Source organism: Eupeodes corollae, chromosome 1, assembly GCF_945859685.1.
Source record: "Eupeodes corollae chromosome 1, idEupCoro1.1, whole genome shotgun sequence".
Taxonomy (NCBI): Eukaryota; Metazoa; Arthropoda; class Insecta; order Diptera; family Syrphidae; genus Eupeodes; species Eupeodes corollae.
Genome location: NC_079147.1, coordinates 4,743,099 through 4,762,446, shown reverse-complemented (window position 1 = coordinate 4,762,446; position 19,348 = coordinate 4,743,099). Strand labels below are relative to the sequence as shown.

At 31.8% G+C, this 19,348-nt stretch overlaps 2 protein-coding genes across 5 annotated transcripts in view; one reads left to right on the top strand and one right to left on the bottom strand.

Annotated features, from left to right (window-relative positions):
* LOC129939701 (octopamine receptor beta-3R) overlaps window positions 1-19,348 on the bottom strand; it is a 195,794-nt gene that overhangs the window by 95,258 nt on the left and 81,188 nt on the right. The window lies entirely within an intron of this gene.
* Window positions 13,722-14,362, top strand: LOC129942255 (protein hugin). Its single transcript, XM_056051113.1, has 3 exons — window positions 13,722-13,848; window positions 13,917-14,130; window positions 14,193-14,362. Exons 1-3 carry the CDS (start codon window positions 13,789-13,791, stop codon window positions 14,360-14,362), a joined length of 444 nt encoding a protein of 147 aa, XP_055907088.1. The 5' UTR covers window positions 13,722-13,788.

The following is a 19,348-nucleotide window of genomic DNA, read 5'->3' as shown; positions in this document are numbered from 1 at the left end:
TTCCGATTTGACCATTATGCGAATTTGAATGCAAAGCAGTTGCTGCTGGATTAAGGAATGTTCCAGAATCATTCACATCGAACCGAAAAAGGCAATTTAAGAGAAATTTTGGAAAAAAATGATTAGCAAATTAAAACAGACGAAGAAATAAATCTCAAGAGCACCACCTTTTAACTTTTATATCTGGAATTTTTCGTCGGTTCGATACGATGAAAAATTTTAATGCTACATTTTAATTTTTATGACAGTTTTCAACTATGGACGAAATTGGAATTAAAAACTCCGCTACAAAAGTACCAATAGTATAACTCGCATGTATCCCTAGAGTTGAAAGAAAAGATAATTCATAAGATTCATAAGAAGAAATAAACACATTTATAAAGCGAGTTTTAAAGCACAACTTCCGCCATTGAGGGTTCGTACGTATTTCTCCATTACAAATTTATACACACAAAGAGTTAATTGGAAAAAAGTTGGAATTCACAAAGATCAAAAAATACTTAAATTGAGGATGCCAATTTTCAGAAAAAAGCGAAAAAATAATGAAATATTTACGTATTATGGTTTAGCAACATTTATTTATAATATATTGTTTACATTTGTAATGAGGATATAACCTCTATAAGTCGGTTTGGAATAAAAACATTTAATTTATCTTTACGAATCGCTGGAATTTTGAACACAGGAATCATGAAATACTTAGATTAAGGTGTAATTGTCTTCAAGCTGCCTGTCACTTTTATAAACTTGACAATAAAGCCATTACCAAACGTATTCAATTACAAACATTAATATCCGGTGAATATGGTTGACATGGCAAAAGTTCCAACACTTTTGGTTATATTCAACTTTTGAAAACCCTGGGAGTATGATTTTGGAAAATCTAAGGCAGAGGTTCAAAATTAATTTTCGTGTTTGGAAACTACTAGCAAATATTTAAAATTATTCCCGTTCATTATTGTTTAGTAAGTAGGTTAAAGCTCCCCACATCATTACATCTAATGTACGGCTATGATTTCTTTCCGAAATAAGCTCATCCCTTCTCAAATCATGGAAATGCAAAAAAGTTAAGGTAAAACAACGCGTTTCCAGTCACTGTTACAAGTTTTATTCTCTGGATATACTCAGCTTTTGGCCCTTATTTAAGTCGATGAACTGTAATGCCAGTGGTCTTGGGTTCAATCCCTGCTTGTGTAATCTAAAGTTTTCTTTTACGGGTACAACCTCTTGCAAGGAATTGAAAAAATCTTCCAAGAGTAATCTATGTCATGTAAAGTGCTTTCTCAAATTAGTCGCACGGATTCGGCTTAGAACTCTAGGTTCCATTCATCCCTTATTGGCACATAGAAATTGTTGAGAGTTATAAGTCATTACGCCGTAGTTTCCAACGGACTGTTACACCACTTAACTTATTTATTTATTTATAGTGAAATTTTAGACAAGTCGTAGAATTAACCGCTTTTCCTATGATGTTGTTGTCTCTGCCTTGTACTGAAACTGTGCTTGGATTCAATGTTGTTACCAATATTGATGACATTTATCCTATAAGGTATTACCAAAAGATAATGATATACCTAAATATTAACCCCCTAAAGCAAATGAAGCACGATACGAGTTGTTTTACAAAACTTGCAAACCAATTTTAAAAAAAAACATTAGAAATTATTTAAGAGATGTAAATACTTTTGTTTAACTTTAAGTAAATCATATGCTTACACATTTTATCTGCTGGTTTTGAAAGAATTTAATTTCCGCCAAGGAGAAGAGTTTTACTGCAACAAATGAATCGTTTCCACTTTTCAGGCATAAAGTTTCCCTATTCTATTTTACTGTGTCTGGACGGAATTGAATTGGAATTGGTTTACCGGAATTGAGGTTTCAGGAGCCCCTAATAAGTGCGGTAGATGTTAAAAGACGCATGTATGCCATTAAGTGTGGAATATGACATCATTCAAATGCCCGCCTCGGCTTCTTACGGTGGCACTGATCCGAGTGGTCTAAATTTGCGCGCAACGTTTGCGTTAACGAACACTTATTTCGATAATAAAGTTTTATCATTTGAGTGCGAAGTTCAATCGTGTAACTTGCCAAAATGATTAATAATAAACAAAAGATTTGGCAGATGTCACCAAATTAAAATGGCCGCCACGGGTCGCCTAAATCTACCTGCGCCAATCGAATATAATATTAAAGTGATAGTGAAGACTTAACTTTGAATTTTTCATGGTGAAGCTGAGATGAATAATTTGTTTCGTTGTTGATGGAAGTGACTTTTTCAAAAAGATGAAAATATTAACGACCTAAAGCCCAATGTTAATATTTGAATAATTTTTTTCTATAAAAGCTTAAAAGCGTCTAATAGAAGGCTGAATGTAAAACGTCTTGGACGTTTGTTATAAGGTTTTTTTTTCAGATTTTTTAATGTATCAGTTTTTCGGTGACGTAGCATAGACAAGCTAAGAGGGTTTTAAATTAAAAAAAATATTTGAAAAACTTTTAAAATGTGTCTGGCATTCTTATGGTTGAATATTATTGGAAAAAGTTAAAGATTTAAGGTTGAAAAATGAATTTAAAAAATCTTAAAATGCATCTGGCAACAGAAGACTAAAAGTAAACGTCTTGTATACACATTTTTGTAATCAATAGATTTTTTTTAAGTTTTGATGTGTCACTCAAGTAGCTATCTTTTCGTACTTCCGCTTACTTCCCACCACGGCTGAAAAAAATGGACTACTGGATTGTCAATGGAACAATTTTCGATTGTCAATTTTGGGTAGTCAATATGACAACAAAAGTAGTAAATAGAAGAACTTCGACAGTCAATATGACAATTTGGTTGTCATATTGACTACCAAAATTGACTATCGAGGATTGTTGCATTGACTACCCGGTAGTCAAATTAGATTAAGGTTTTAAATAAAAATTGTCATATTGACTACCGTAGTTGTCCTAATGACTACTGCAGTTGTCTTATTGACTACCAAATTATAAACAAATTTCTGATCCCAAAATTGACAACTTAAAATTGTTCTGTTGACTATAGCGGTTATCGGCTGAAAATTGACTGCCAAAATAGTCAATATGATGACTTTTTTCGTTCTGTGTATAAAATATTGGTTATCACTCCACTATCAAAATTTGTGCTGGCTCTGGGGCTATATTAATTCAATTTGAAATTCATATCAACTTTTTTAACGTCATAATGCGTAGAACAAAATTGTATTGAAGTCTATAGCATTACTGTCTTTTGAAGTCTCCAAAACCAACCATAATGGTAACTTTTCATGTATTGCATGAAATAGAAAACATCTTCTAAATTTCTTTTAAAATAATTAGAGCCATTCAATGTTATTATCTATAAAACAATATGTAATTCAAGTCGATATTTCTGCTGCTCTTGGAGATATAAAAGGTGAAAAAAGTAATTTCTAACTTAAGTGTGTACACACGAAAACACAGATATCTAAGGATCTACATTCTAGGGACCTTTCAACTTTAACATTTTAAATTCAATTGGACCGATTACAATAACTTTCAATGCGAAGTCACTAGTTGAAAAGTCTATAAGTTACAAATTCAGAGCAAGAGTTCATCCAACCAAGTTCATCTATATTCTATTCAAAGTTAATATTGTCTTTCACGGTCCTATTAAAATTTAGGGCCATAAGTCAACCCATTTAAATAAAAAATGTATGATTCCGAGACTGCCAAGAAATAATCAACTTGTATTTCTATTTCATGAATATTTGGACGACGAACGTATATTTTTTTTATTTTTTGACATCGTTCCAAATGTATATAATATTGCCACGTACTATATAGATAATATACTAAATCTCGTAATATTTTGACAAAGGTTTGAAAGACATTGAACCCCATTAAAGTACACACATTTATCGAGGCATATTTGTTCACATATTCTGAAAAAAAAACATTCATGAAAATCAAAAATAATAAATTCCTATATCAGTGCCATAGCGTTTAGTCATATTTTTTAAATCATCCAATTTGTGAAATTTTGTCGGATCATTTGTTTAGGGAAACAGAAACGATGTCGTAACTTCACATACGAATAGTTATAAATATACACGCATGTATATTATGTGTGTACTATATTTATTTTTATATAAAAATCAAAATAAAGCATGATTTGAATACCAAAAAATGTTGGATAAATTTTTGCTTGAAAATCAATATTTAATTTTTTTTTGATTTGAGAAATGTAGGTTAGGGTTTTTGGGCTAATGGGATTGAGGTTTCTCGACCCAAACAAACTCCCTATAAGTGTTGTTAGATTTATTGTGATGCTCATTTAAGGGGTTTTCACATAAGTTCTCATTCTCATTCTCATTTTATACTCGTTTCTTCCTAGAATTTCCAACTAAATTTCCCTCTTGGAAATTTTCGATGTGGTCTATATTTTTTTATTTAAATCTAGGGCAATGTTCCATGTTATTTTAAAGCTCTATACTTTCTATACCTATATATTTGTAGAATGTTGGTAGGTTTTTAAATGGAATTTTTATATTTGCCTTAGAAGTTGGGGTATTTTTGTTTTGTTGTTGTTGATGAATATGGCCAGTTTAGATAATTTTCAATATTTAATGTTGCTCGTTTTGTGCAAATTGTATTTGTTCTAGTTTTGGAAAGAAGTCCTGCATTTATTGTAGGTTTTATGTGCCCTAGATCAAGGTTGACATAATGGAGGCCTAATGTCTTTTGATTTTTTGTTAATAAATTCCAGAAATTTTGAAGACGGATCTTCTTTAAGTGCTTCTTTTTGATGTTTAGGTTTTCCATTTTTATTCATTTGATGATTGCAGAAGTTGTAAAATATAATTGTCGGATCTTAGAGTGGATTTAAATGGAAATTTTAAATATATCTTTCAGATACATTTTCAAGATTTGAGAAGTCGTTACATAAATAAATAAAGCTTTTGACAATAATTACTGGTGGATCATCTACATACATAGAAGTTTCTTGATCATAATCATAGCTTATTTTAAAACTGACAGCTATTTCAGTGAGTATCATAACTTCTCAATAAGAAATGATAAGCTTTACGCCAGAAAAACTTTGGGAAATACAGAAAAGTTGTGAGTGATATGTCCTTCAAAGAGCTCGTTTTTTAAAAAGAACTTTTGGATGTACACAAGTTTGAACAATTTCTTGAAACTGACATATAATTTTTGGTGCATTTAATTGATCTTTTGCGTGCTGAATTCTCAGTTGTCAGTTGGCTGTCTATGAGCTGCGATTGGATGACATTTTATTTTATTGGTGGGGATCAGTAGAAAACTCGACATTGTGTCAACAGTCCGGAAAGATTCAAGCCAAATCTGGGAATCTTCAAAGATTGGAGTCGCATTCCATGATGATTAATAGAAACGTTCGTTTACTTATAAGGTCTTAATTCGTGGAATGAATTTATTTTGTTAAGTTTAATGCATTTTCAAAAAAGAAAAAAAAAGACAACGATGCCACCCATAACTGATAACTTCCCGTCCTGTCTGTTTATTTGTCTTACTTAAAAGTAGGTTTTCGTGTTGTGTTAAAAAAGTTATCAGTCAAATTATTTTTAACAATTTCAAAATTACCCACAGTATTTTCATATAAAGAAATAGTTTAGTCCTTAGTCGAAAACCAATTTTTAAGAATTTTAGTACCATTTCTTAAATTTGTTTATTTCTTATATAAACAAATACAAATTGGATAAGAAAAATTAATTTCAAAGATATCGAGAACCGAACAAAAATGTTTACCAAATTTGCGTACTATTTTTTGAAGATATCATTTTTTATAAAAAAAAACAGACTGTTGTATTTTTATAAGAAAATTACTGAATATCGAAACAATATTTTGTGTGAAATACAAAAGTTTGAAGCCAATATTTTTAACTTGCCATAGAAAATAATTGTAATGGGTCCAATTTGTTGAATAGAAAATTTGGAAATATCTCGACGTTGCAAGCTAGAGTCAAAATAAAAGTTTTTTGGAAAGATATCGGTGGCTTTTCTTCGTCGTGAACATTTTAGTGAACCCTAAAAATCTCACGAACCAATAACCCTAGACACTTGAATTAAATTTTTTTGTAACGTAATACCAAGCAAGTTTATATCTGGAAAAAATTAAATCAAAAAACTTTTATAAATCAAAAACGCTGACAAGAAATGTTACCTCGAAAATTTTACGATTTAAAAATGGTTTATCTCCAAAATAATTTTGTACAACTAAGAATAACGTTTTCAACATGTGGTACAATTTTAACTCAAATATCTTTTCAAACCTTTGAGATTATGGCTTCCAATTTATTTTATAATATAAAAAATATTGTTTTCAACATTCGGTAAAGTTTTGAGAAAAATCGAATTGACAATTTTCTAACAAAAAATTAAAAACCTTGATTTTCGATTCAAATATCTTTTCAGAACTTTAAGATATTGCATTTAATTTACTTTTATCTTTTAAAAAATATTGTTGTCAACATTCACTCAAATTTTGAAAAAAAATCGAATTGACAGTTTTTGTACAAAAAAATTAAAAACCTAACAAAAATTTAACAAAATTTTGTAAAAATAAATTTTCGACTCAAATATCTTTTCAAAAATTTAAAATATTGGCTTTAAACTTATTTTATCTTATAAGAAATATTGTTTTCAACATTCAAACAATTTAGAAAATAATAGAACTGATAGTTTTTTTTTACAAAACATAAAACTCTAAAAAAAAAACAATACTAAAATGTGTTAAAAATTTACTTTCGACTCAAATAGCTTTTCAAAAATTAAAAATATTAGCTTCAAACTTATTTTATTTCACAGAAAATATTGTTTTCCATATTCAGTAATTTTTATATAAAAATCCAACAGTCCGTTTTTTCATAAAAAATAGTACTCAAATTTGGTAAAAATTGAAACGAGTACATATAGACAAACTTTTAAGCAAGACAAATTGACAGACGGGATGGAAAGTTATCAGTGTGGTTCGCATCCCAGCCTCTTTTTATAAAATGAAATTAGTTTAAAGCTTATATCCTGATTTTTAAGAAGATTTTTAACTTTTGGTAAGTTTTTTAAGGTTTTTATTTCTTGTGAAAAAAATTGTCATTCGATTTTTGTCAAAATCTTACCAGATGTCAAAAACGTCATTCTTTGTTGCATACAATTACTTTGGAGATACAATAATTAAACTCGTTAAATATTTGAGGTGTCAATTATTTGTTTCACTTCTATTTGATTTAAAAAAAAGAAGTTATTTAGATTCTACAGCTTCGAAACAGTAATGTCGAAATCTTCATTTCAACAAATCGAACCGATTGCAATAACTTCCTATATTGGATGCCTATTATTTATTTGCACTCGGATAAAATAATTTTTTGTTGGCTATAGGCCGTACACAGTTTGATAGCAAACATTCAATTAAAATATTTGGATTAATTCTATATCCCCATATCGGTTTGTGAAAACACTTTAAAGATTCAGTTTTCTTTAAAAATGAATGCAATTCAATTACTTAAAAACATTAAACTTTTATTTTTTACTTTTTCAACTACTTTTTAAGAAAATGATGCAACATGTTTTGTACTTTTTGATGATGAGAAAACACATTTCTTGTCTCAAGTTTCACTTCTTTTCACTCATCACTCCCTTAAAACTTTCAAGCAACACAATCCAAAAAATAAAAATAAAAAAATATCATAGACATTTGTTAAAGAAACGAAGCATAAAATAATATAATAACACAACCTTGTTCTTCTTTTATTTAAATCCACCTTACTCACGTTTGAATGACACTTCAGAATTTTGTTACAACCGAATCATTTCACTTTCAAAATATAAAATAAAAAACGAAAAATAAAGAAAGGAACAACTTTTGCCTTAAACGATACATGATAGGAATTACACGTTCAAATTTGATTAAAAAGCAGAACGACATGTGTGTTAGATATTGAAAAGTTGACTTCAAGACGAACGAACTTTATGAACACATATCCCAGCACCCCGTACACCCTATTACTCCCAAACTTTCTATGTCGTCTCTGATATACAGATCCAGATACCCGCCACCACCGCCGCTGCTCGATGTTATAGAAAATGGAAGAAGCATTTGCTTTTCCTCCCCATAAACTCACAATGTCCAATTTGTGTCTAATGTGTGTTATCCGCATGGGATCCCATATCACTCCTGCCAGGTTAGCATGGATACATTATATTATTCGACTTGTGGGTGTTTTCAAGCGGAGCGAATGTCAGGACACCGCCTGACAGTTCCATCGCCGCTCGCCACCGTCACGCCGTTCGTCGCACAAAAATAAATTTAACCTCTTTTAGTGTCTACGCTCGATACTCTATGCAAAAACAACAACAACAAATAAAAAGAAAACGACAACTATATTAATATTGGGGATGGGGGGTGATGGAATTGGGTTTCATTGGAGAAAACGGATTTGCTAATTTATATAAAGTGGATTATTGTGCTTGCGAATCATTAACGGGTGATGAATTGCTACTAGAATAAAGAGACAAGGCGTGGCACAGCTCCCAGGATTATTTAATCAGTAAAAGGCAAACAGAAAAAACACACTTTCCCACTAAAAATGGAAATCAGTCAAAGCTTTCAAGCTTCGAAGGGAAAGGTAAATAAATAGATAATATATATAAAAATATAACTGCTGTACAGTGTCCTTTTTAGCTTGTTGATTGTTTGCTGTCAACAGTGAATTGAGAAAAGGATTTACTCCATGCCTGTAAGCCTACCTACCTATTGCGTTCTACATCTACAGCAACACCCACTTTAGCATCCTGATTTATATGAGAGAGTTCTTAAGGCAATGTTGTGGGATCATACAAAAATTAAACGCACCATAGTGAATAACCTACGAGCTGCGATGAATGACCCATCACAGGAAAGAAAAATTTAATCTTTTAATGAACTCGAAGGATTCATTTGGCCTTGAATTTTCATTCTTTATTTTAGGCTTAACTCTTGTTGTTTTGTGTATATTCCTAAGTCACTGCCTAATAAAGTTTTAAGAACTCATCTCAAAGTTAGGTTCTTCTATTTTATGTTTTATGAGGTTACGAGGCAGATGATTTAAAGTCAAAGTAAAGAAATTATATTTTCCAAATCTAAGTTAGGTGAATCTAAATATTTCAAAAATGAATTGCTCAGTAATAATGAAAAAATTATCAATCGGAGCGATACTATCTCAAACTAAAAGAAAGGAGACCGCTTTGTTGAAGCTTTTCGGATTTTATGGTTTCAGATATTAAGCTGTGTTAATGTTATTTTATTTAAATGTTTTCCATATTCTGTAATGAGATTTTTTTATATTGTGCGCCCACTAAAGAGGTTATGAATACCCATATAACGAATGAACACAGTGCGCGCAATTAGGAAAGGAGGAGAGGATAAGTAAGTAGAAACCGATGCACATTAGTTTTGAATGTCTGCACATTGTAATGAGTGGGAAATATTGAGCCTGGTAAAGCATTCAACACTCGTGTAGTGCGACTTTAAAAAAATCTCTGTACTTTACTGTACTTCCGAAATTGGGTTCAAGGGTAAACTGATGGGCAGTCCTAGCAGAACGGGTATTACGGTTGAATTGTTTAAAGGGAGGAATCCAACTGGCTATTTCAATAGAGCATTGTTTATAAAAATAACGATAAAACAATAACAGGCACGAGAACTTGCGGCGGTGTTCAAGAGAAGCAAATGTCTCGGTAAGAGAACGATAATCAATCATTTTTAGAGTTCTTTTTTCAATTCTATCCAGAAGACTCAAGTACGTTAATGGAGCACCAGCCCAAATATGAGAGTTATACTTGAGTTTTGGACGAATTAAAGCTTTGTAAATTATAGCCAAATCAGAAGGGGTAAAAAAACTTATTGCATCTTCAAAGAAAACTTAAACACTTAGCAACATTTTTGGCGATGTTAAATATGTGATCGCTCCACAACAAGTGGTTTGTAATGCACATATCTAGGACTGATAGCTGTTCAGTCTTCTTGATGCAAGTACCACTCATGGATATTGGCTTTGGGGGAGGGTTACGCTTTTGTGACAGTAGACTACATTGACTTTTCGAAGCATTCAATTCTGCACGGTTTTTGATTCCCCATTGGATAATGCTGTCAAGATCAGAATTTAATGAGCTTATCATACACTGCGGTTGGTAGTCCACATCCAAAGAACAAGGATGAGAATTTAAAAACGAATATCAAAAGCTAAGGGTACTGTCGTTAGCGAAACAATTTAGCGGATTAGAAGTTTGAGACAAAAGATCATTTATAAAAATAAGGAAGAGCGTCGGAGACAAAACGGAGCACTGGAGCACACCAGCGGGTATTTTATTAATATCAGATTTAAACTACTAATCTACTTGAATTGAACGGTCCCAAAAGTAATTTCTAACCCAACAAAGAAAAGATTCATCGATACCAAAAGAAGGCATTTTCGATAAGATAGCTTGATGCCAAGCTATATCAAATTTCTTTGAAATAGCAAGTGCAATAATCTGACTTTCTCCAAAACGATGTAAAGATTTGTTCCACTGTTCGGTGAGATAAGCCATGAGATCACCAGTATATCTATTGCAACAAAAGCCATACTGCCGGTCATTTAAAAACTTCCGTTCTTCAAGATATTACTTAAAGTAAGTGCAATTGAATCGCTTAGTAATCGAACAATGCTTTGAAAGTAATTGAAATCTACTAATGGTAATTAATCTAATCTAATGGTAATTGAACAGAAGATGCTTTTTGTGTTGAAGTGTGATTACAACAGAATGCGGCAACAAGACTACACAACGTTTTATTGCGTGGAGTGTCCTGGACTTGAAATTTCTCTATCTCTCTTTCAATATATCATCTCTATCTCTCTTTCAAGATATCAATTTTCTACCAAGATCATGTAATTTAGAAACGTTGCGTTCTTACGCTAATAATTTCTTAACAGATGCATTTTAAACTAACAGATATCCAGTTAAACTCGAGCTATCAACCGATATGTTCGAAGAAGTGGTAAAATACTGCCTCAGAAGCATTTTCTGAAAGCTACCATTTAACTAACATTGTTTTTTAAACTTAATGACAAACCTCACGCTTTATAATTAAATACAATTTGTATCAACAATCTATGGATTTCAGTATTTGAGACCGAGTTTAAAATTGAAGTCTTTGTTGCCTATTTCCTTTCCTAAAATATACTCCATCATACTTTGTTTAAAAGGAGTTCATAATATCAAAAGTTGACAAAATATTAAATATAAATTATGTGTTAGAATCTTTTGATCTGATTTGTAGTACATTTGTAGAAATAACCGTTTTTGAAAACATGAGCCAAATTAACAGAATCAAAAAAATGAAGAACTTAAGAACAAAGAAGTTGCTTTTAAATATGGAAACATTTGGAATGATGTTAACAAGGTTCATAACAAAATATAATAATTTTCTAAAAACGATCAAGGAATTTAAGGATGAAATTTTTTGAAACCATTTTGAGAATACTAGGTCCACTTTTCAATTAAAACTATTTATTAACTTCCTATACTAAGTTATTGTAGTATTTTTGAATTGAACATTTTGACATTTCTCGACGTTTGAAGGTCCTTAGAGTTTAAACAAAAGATTTTTAGAGATATGTCTGTGTGTGGTACGTTCGGCAATCTTTTTTTGTCATCCATATCTCAAGAACCAGATATCGACATCATAAAATTTTTGTATACGGTTAATAATGCAAAAGGGACTCTCGAGAAAATTGAGGTCACTTTAAAAAAAAGAAAAATTTGGTTAAACCAAAATATCTTTCGAACCAATAACACTAGCGACTTGAATTGAATTGTATGTTGTATATTGTGACGTGATACCAAAATAATATAGTTTCAAAAAAAATTCTATTAATGGTTTTTTTCATAAATAATTGTCACCTCAAATCTTTTACGCCAAAAAAATGATTTTATCTTGAAAATAATTGGATGCAACGAAAATAACGTTTTTGACACCTAGAAATCGAATTGACAGTTTTTTTTACAAAAAACCTAAAAAAAAACATTACTAAAAATTGGTAAAAATTGATTTTTGATTAAAATATTTTTTTTTTTCAAACTAATTTCATCATATACAAAATATTGTTTTCATTTTTCAGTAATTTTTTGTAAATCAGAGCTACAAAAAAAGGACGCAAAATTGGTAAAAATGGTTGTTTGATTCTCGATATCTCCTAAATAAATGAAGGTATTAACTTCAAAATGATTTCATCCTGTGCTAAATTTTCTAAGGAAAAACTAATATGTATTTATTTACATAAGAAATATAAACTTTCAGGAAATGGTACTTAAATTAGAAGAAATTCGTTTTCGACTAAAAATCTCGCTAACAAAAAAAGAATTTGCAATCAACTGTTTCATCGTATACAGTTTATTGTTAATTTTTAGCTAATTTTTTGTTAAGAAACAAACAAAACACGAAAACCTACAAAAACAACAAACAACTGACAAGAAATGTTTTTCGACTCGAGTATTAGGAGAACAAAGAAAGATATTTACTTTATTTATAAATATTTTGTTAAAGTTTTAAGCAAGACTAATGGATAGACGGGATGGGAAGTTATCGGTGTGAGCCGCATCACAGCCTATTTTTCAAAACTCTTGATCGAAACGAAAATATAAATGACTACGACAGTACAGAAATAAGACTAGAAGTTTTTAATTTTGACTAGGCCATCAAGATTTTCATCCGGTTTCATCTCGTGGACAGATCTACTTATGACTGCTAATACAGCTATTTTTTTCGATAGTTACAACACTCTATTTTCAGATATAAGGTCAATGTGATTGATAATTCAAAAACAAATAATAATGAAAACTTTAGGAAAATGCTACAAGAATTCGCTCTTAGACTCAAGTTAAATCTTGAAATACGCTTTTCACTTCGGATTTTGACAGTAAACCAACGAAAATAATAACAAAGAAAATATAAGACTTTGATTCCAATCTATATTTAAAAACTTGCAATTCCTTACTGGAAAACATTTTTAGGGATAACTTTAACTTAATATTTAGTTCGTCGGACTGTTATGCCAGAGGATTAGGGTTCAAACCCTGCCTGTGCCATCTAAAGTTTTTTTTACGAGTACTGTTTCTTGTGAGGAATTGACAAGTCATCCAAGAGTAATTCTTGTCATGAAAAGTGCTTTCTCAAATTAGCCGTTCGGATTCGGCTTAAAACTGAAGGTCCCCTCTATCCCGGACAACATTACTTTCACACAGGAAGTTTTGAGAGTTGTAAGTCACTTGGCCCTGTTTTTTTTTTTATATAAACCTAGTTCTTAAGGCACCAATCACATAAAATATGAAAAACAATGATACTGACATTAAATTAATATTTTAGGAAAATCCTTGTTTTGAAGAATAACAATGAAATGATTGCACAAAAATCGACATAAAAGAGCAATAGGAGAATTTAAGAATATTCTGCTTTACAATATTTACTGCAAGCAGCTACGACCCAGAAGGACGGTAGAATTGTATTCCTTCCTCAGCTCACTTTGCATACGATTTTCAAAATAAACTATGTTTTTCAAAGTTTAATGAGGATTGATGGTCACTGCTGTTTGTTTCACAGCAATCACGTTGTTAGTGAATATTGAAGTATCATCTCACAGCAGGTGATGGTCGATGGTCGAACAATTTTGTATAAAAATCAAATCATTTCACTGTAAAATTCAGTATCTCTCCAATCGATTCCTGGTACTATCGACTCGAACAAACAATAATATAGTTAAGATGTTTTTCCCATTTGTCCTTTTGTTGTTGACCTGTTTAGCCAATAGCAGTTATTCAGAGGTATAATAGCTTCAATGGAAATGTGAGTATGTTTTTTCCTTGCATTTTACTAAATTGGTCTTGTTTAGATATCTGAATCAACTCCAGCTATGGAGAAGCATGAAAGTCAACAGTCACAGAACACCGATTATGATAACAGGCAAAGGCGCCTGAGAAGGGATCTCAATGAGTTGAGGGACGGCAGTGATATTTTCGACGACAACTCTGGAATTCGTCCATTGGAGCTCGAAGTAGAGGGAATTCCACAGCCCTTGATGATGTTCTTGCAGAAGATGTGCCAACGTAAGTTAAATAAAAAAACTCAAGACTTTGCTCCCGACAAATTTCGAAAATGTTTCTTTTAGTTCAAGCTAAACCTCTTCGCAAAAAAACTCCGCGACTTGGCAGAACCATTGACTTCGACAACGATGACGATCGGATGAGGCTACCTTTCGGGGCTGGAAGAATCAACAAGAAGAACGTGCCCTTCAAACCAAGACTAGGCAAACGAACCTGTCTGTGTGATAACAATTAATTTAAAACCTTTATTATTAACAACAACTGAATAATGTGTTAGCTATAAACAAAAATTAAAATGCATTAAAGCAACCAACCGATGTGGGACTCTGGGGTTTTCTTTTCAATATTCATGTCGCAGCTCATATGTAATTTGTATCCTTTTTTTGTGTTGTGTTGTGTTGTGTCCTTTCATCATCATCACATGCGATTTATCTTCCCATTTAGTTATTCATCGTCGGCTTTGGCATTTGGCTTTGTCGTCGTTGACGTCGTATTCGTCGTCGTCCTAGTTGAAGCCGTCCTCTTAGTCGTGTTGTTGGGATAAGGGTGGTTTGGTTAGTAAATCGTAGTTGTCGCTCCAAGGGCTTTTTTAGGGATTCATTCAACGTCCAGTGCATGTGACTTTTATTGATTGAAAATTCATTGTGTGCTAACGCCACCACTGCCGCCGGCTTATGGTTGAAATCCACAGCATAATAATACCTGATCCGTTCGAATTGGAAGAGCTGCTGTTGGTTGTTGCTATTGCTATAGAGCAACAACAGCAGCTTAAGCTGAGGCTGACACATGCTCTTCGACCATCGAACCTATCGGCTTTAGAGTGTTTTAATATTTACAAAAGGATTTGTGACGCGCGGTTTTGATGAAGTATACTGTACACACCATCAGAAGCAACAAAAGTATAAGGCCAGGCCATCATCGGGACTCATCTGCCAGTCAATCCCTACCAACTACCAATCTAACAAAAAACTGTAATTTTCATCAATATTTTGTTGTTATAGGAGCTTCGTAGAAGATTACTTCGAAAATTGATTTAAGGCGTAACGTATTTTTGATATCATATGATGAATAATATGAAATATTGAAGCCAAAAAGGGTGTGTAGGAGTTCAAACCTTGTTGTGTTTGTTTTGATTAAAAGTTTTGGGTTAATATTGATTTACCTTAATAATATCTCTATTTCTAAATTAAATCTTATGTTATTACTAAACAAATATATCAATTTTCTGTATTTCACTTACATAAATGTAAATATTAATCAAAGACGTTCATCCGCATATATTTGAACGCATGTTCAGCTAACTAAACAAAAATAAACAAAAACATTGACTTATGTGTTGACCATAATATTTGGTCTAGTTTCTTTTTTATTAACCATTGATAAACATTGTTATATCGTGTTAGACAGTAAATATTGAATATTGAAGGGTGAGAGTTCAAATGGTAATAAAAGGGGTATTGGCATTTTTGACACCAGTGCGATGGACCTTGATAAAGTTTACAAAAGAATTATGTCAAATGAAATTCTAGTTTTATTATGCAAAGTTTAAGATGGCTCCGTCATGACAGGTAAGATTTATAAAATCTTTACAGACTTGATATAAGTATTTGAATGATTAAAATTACAAAAATGTTTTCTAAATGGATTTAAGTGACATTCGTCAATTACGTGCTTTTGTTTCAAAAAGTGTAGTAATACTTAGATGTAAAAGTCTTGCTTCATTTGCTGATAAGGAACTTTTACAATTAATTTCAATTTATTTATGTTACAAATTCCAAATTTTAATTAGCTTAAATAAATAATACATTCTCTTTAATTGTAAACGAAAATGAAATTGGTTGGAATTACTGGAAATAATAATTTTTTGTCTGCGAGGTGAACCGAAAAAAAGTGTTAAGAATCAAATTAATCTCACAGGTATAGTCCAGTTTACTTGAAATGGAGAATGGATAGAAATAAATTCTACATGCTAGTAGAAGTATTTGAAAATTGTCTTTAAAAAAAAGTATGTATGTATTTTAAAAGGTTTACATTAAATACTCTTTATTTCTTTATACGAGATTTCCTAGCCTTATGAGCAGCGAAACAACTTATAATTGCATCGAATTTTTTTTTCCTTGCCAAAGGTGCTTCGATGCATAGTGTAGCAAGTCCTGAAACGCGATCTTGTGATGAACACGAACGATTAAAATTCTTTGTTTTGGTAAGGATGCTTAATGAAAGTTCGGCACTAGCTACGATTAGAAGAATGGTGGAAAACACATGGGAAACAATATAAATGTTGGGGAAATTGTCTACAAGGGCAATCTGGGAATATATAGCATTAAGCAAAATCAATGGTGGAAGTTCTGCTTTAAAATTTTCTCCATAAATGTGTTTCAGATGAATTATTTCTTCTTTCAACTCTTGGGATACATGATCGTTATACTTTTTGTAGCGAAATTTTTAATTCCAATTTCAACCATACTTGAAAACTGCCATAAAAATGAAAATACAGCATTAAAATTTTTCATCTTTTTGAGCCAACAAGAAATTCCATTTATACACAGGGTCCGGCAAAAAAACTTCCCGTATTTTTAGACGTTTATATTTAAAGCTATTTATAGATAAAATGGTATTCCGGGTATAGACAGATAGAGGACTATAGGTGCCGTTTTTAGTAATCATAATTGCGTGGAACGGTGAGCATCGCGCATTTGTCGTAAAGTATTATATCGTTAATGGTGGTTCTGCGCTTACTACTCAGCGAGCATTTCGCATTCGATTTCAACTTGGGCGATATGATCCTGTTCCGGATAGAAAAACAATTCAAGTTTGATTATCAATCAAACTTAAATCAGTTTACTAGGAACCACTGAGAAGTCTGGTTCCAACAAGCAAGCCACAGCACACACTTTACGGTGTTCACCATTTTGAGAGAGATGTTTCCAGGGCATCTTCTTTCCTTACGAGGAGACATTACCTGGCTACCAAGGTTTGCCGATTTATCACCTTGTGATTTTTTTCTTTGGGGACATTTAAAGGCCACATCTACACTCATCGCCCAACATTAAGAAGGCAATCACTCAGAAAGTAGCAGCCATAACACCACAAATGAATCGACGAGCAATGGAAAACTTCCGAGCAAGGCTTCGTAAATGTATTAAGACTAGAGGACAATATTTAACGGATATAATGATTAAAACTTAGTAATTATTTTATTTAATTTAAAATGGCAAAGTATTTAATATAAAAAATTCAATAAAATTTGTCTGTTAAATTGTTTATTTATTTGGCATTGTGTTTTAAAATATGGGAGAACTTTTCGCCAGACCCTGTAATTGAATCAACTATGACGTAAAAGTTGTTTCTCTTCAATTTTTTTTGCTTTGTCTGTTTCAATTTTCTCTCCGGCTTCTCGATTTTCTCCAAAATGTATCATTAATTGTGAAGTGATTTAACATCCTAAGAATCTTCAGTAAACATCTTATAGGATTTACCGGTTTTTAAAACACCTGAAACCGACAATAATATTTGGGTTTTGGTTTAAGTTGCCTGGCCCCTAATTTAGCTTTAAAATTTTCATTTCAATTTTGCCCAATTTTTCAATAAATATTAACAAAAATGTACGCCAATAATAATCAGGGGCCCAGATCGGCAAGCTTGTGACTATGTGATTAAAATTTTCGGGCCCCTAAAAATAAGTGGGAATAGGTATGTTGATGATGATATAGAGTTTCTGAAAAAAAATAACACTCATTATTGCTTTCAATTTTAGGGGCCGGGGTTTTCCCCCTTCCCCTCCTCTCTACGGGGCTGCATGTGGCCATTAAACTGATAATCAGATCGGGTGAGTTTTCCGGCCATTCCAGCAGTTAAATATTGTTCTCCTCGAAAAATTGCCTCATTTTTTTCGGCATGTGGCACGGAGCAAGATCTTGTTGAAAAGTCGAATTTTGCTCTGAAGTTCTTCTTTGTATAGTTGACAGAAGCATTTCCGTCAGAAACTCATCGTATCTGACGCTATGCATTATGAAGTCCATGGGCTTCAAGCTCCCATGACCCCCAAAAGTAAAACAGCCCAAAGCATGACTTTTGGTCGAAAACCAATTTTTACCAACTTTTATTATTTTTTTTTTAGGTTTTTATTTTTTGTAAAAAAACTGTCAATTCGATTTTTCTCAAAATTTTTCAAAATGTTGAAAACAATACTTTTTATAAGATAAAAAAAGTTTGAAGCCTAAATTTTAAGTTTTTGAAAAGATATTTGAATCGATATTCAATTTTTACCAACTTTGAGTAATGTTTTTTTTTAGACTTTTATTTTTTATAAAAACAATTGTCAATTCGATTTTTCCCAAAATTTTATCAGATGTCAAAAACATTATTCTTCGTTGTACAAAATTGTTTTGGTGATGAAATCATATTTTAGTCGTACAATTGTGGAGGTGACAATTTCTTTTCAGTTTTTTTGATTTATTATAAAAACCGTTAAATGTATTTTTTTCAAAAAATATATACTTCTTTGATATCACGTTACAATATATTATATACAATTTAATTCAAGTCTCTAGCGTTTTTGGTTCGTAAGATATTTAGGGTTAACCAAAATGTTCACCTTTTTTTAAAACTTTCTATTTTTTTGAGAGCCCCTTTTTGCATCTTTCTGCCTTATTATCTGCATAACAAAATTTATTTGAAATAGATATCTCTTCTGGTTCTTGAGCTATGGAGGACGAAAAAAACGTCGCGAACGTACGGACGTACGGATGTACGTACGTACGAACAAACGTACACATGCACGCACGACATCTTTCTAAAAATCTTTTATTTCGACTCTAGGGACGTCGAGAAATGTCAAAATTTTCAATTTGACAAATCGGACCCATTACAATAACTTCCTATGGGAAGTTAATAAAGCTTTCTTAGGTACTTTAAGAAGACTCTTTGAATACAGGAGCAAGTTCGTGCGACAAAGTCGTGCATTTTATTTGGAAGGGAAAGTAATGTTACGTAGCAAGACTAGTGTACTACATACTGTATTTATCAATTAAACTTTCGTAATTATGGAAACCCTACTGTTCATTATATCAGCTAGTCACTTTTTGAAGAAATATTCTAGTAGCAAGACGAACGATTTTTTCTTTGTTATATCAAAGGTACAAAAAAGCCTTTGAGTGTGCGCTAGGGCCTCGTGACTTACAACTCTCATCCATTCCTGTGTGCGAGTAATGCTGTCAGG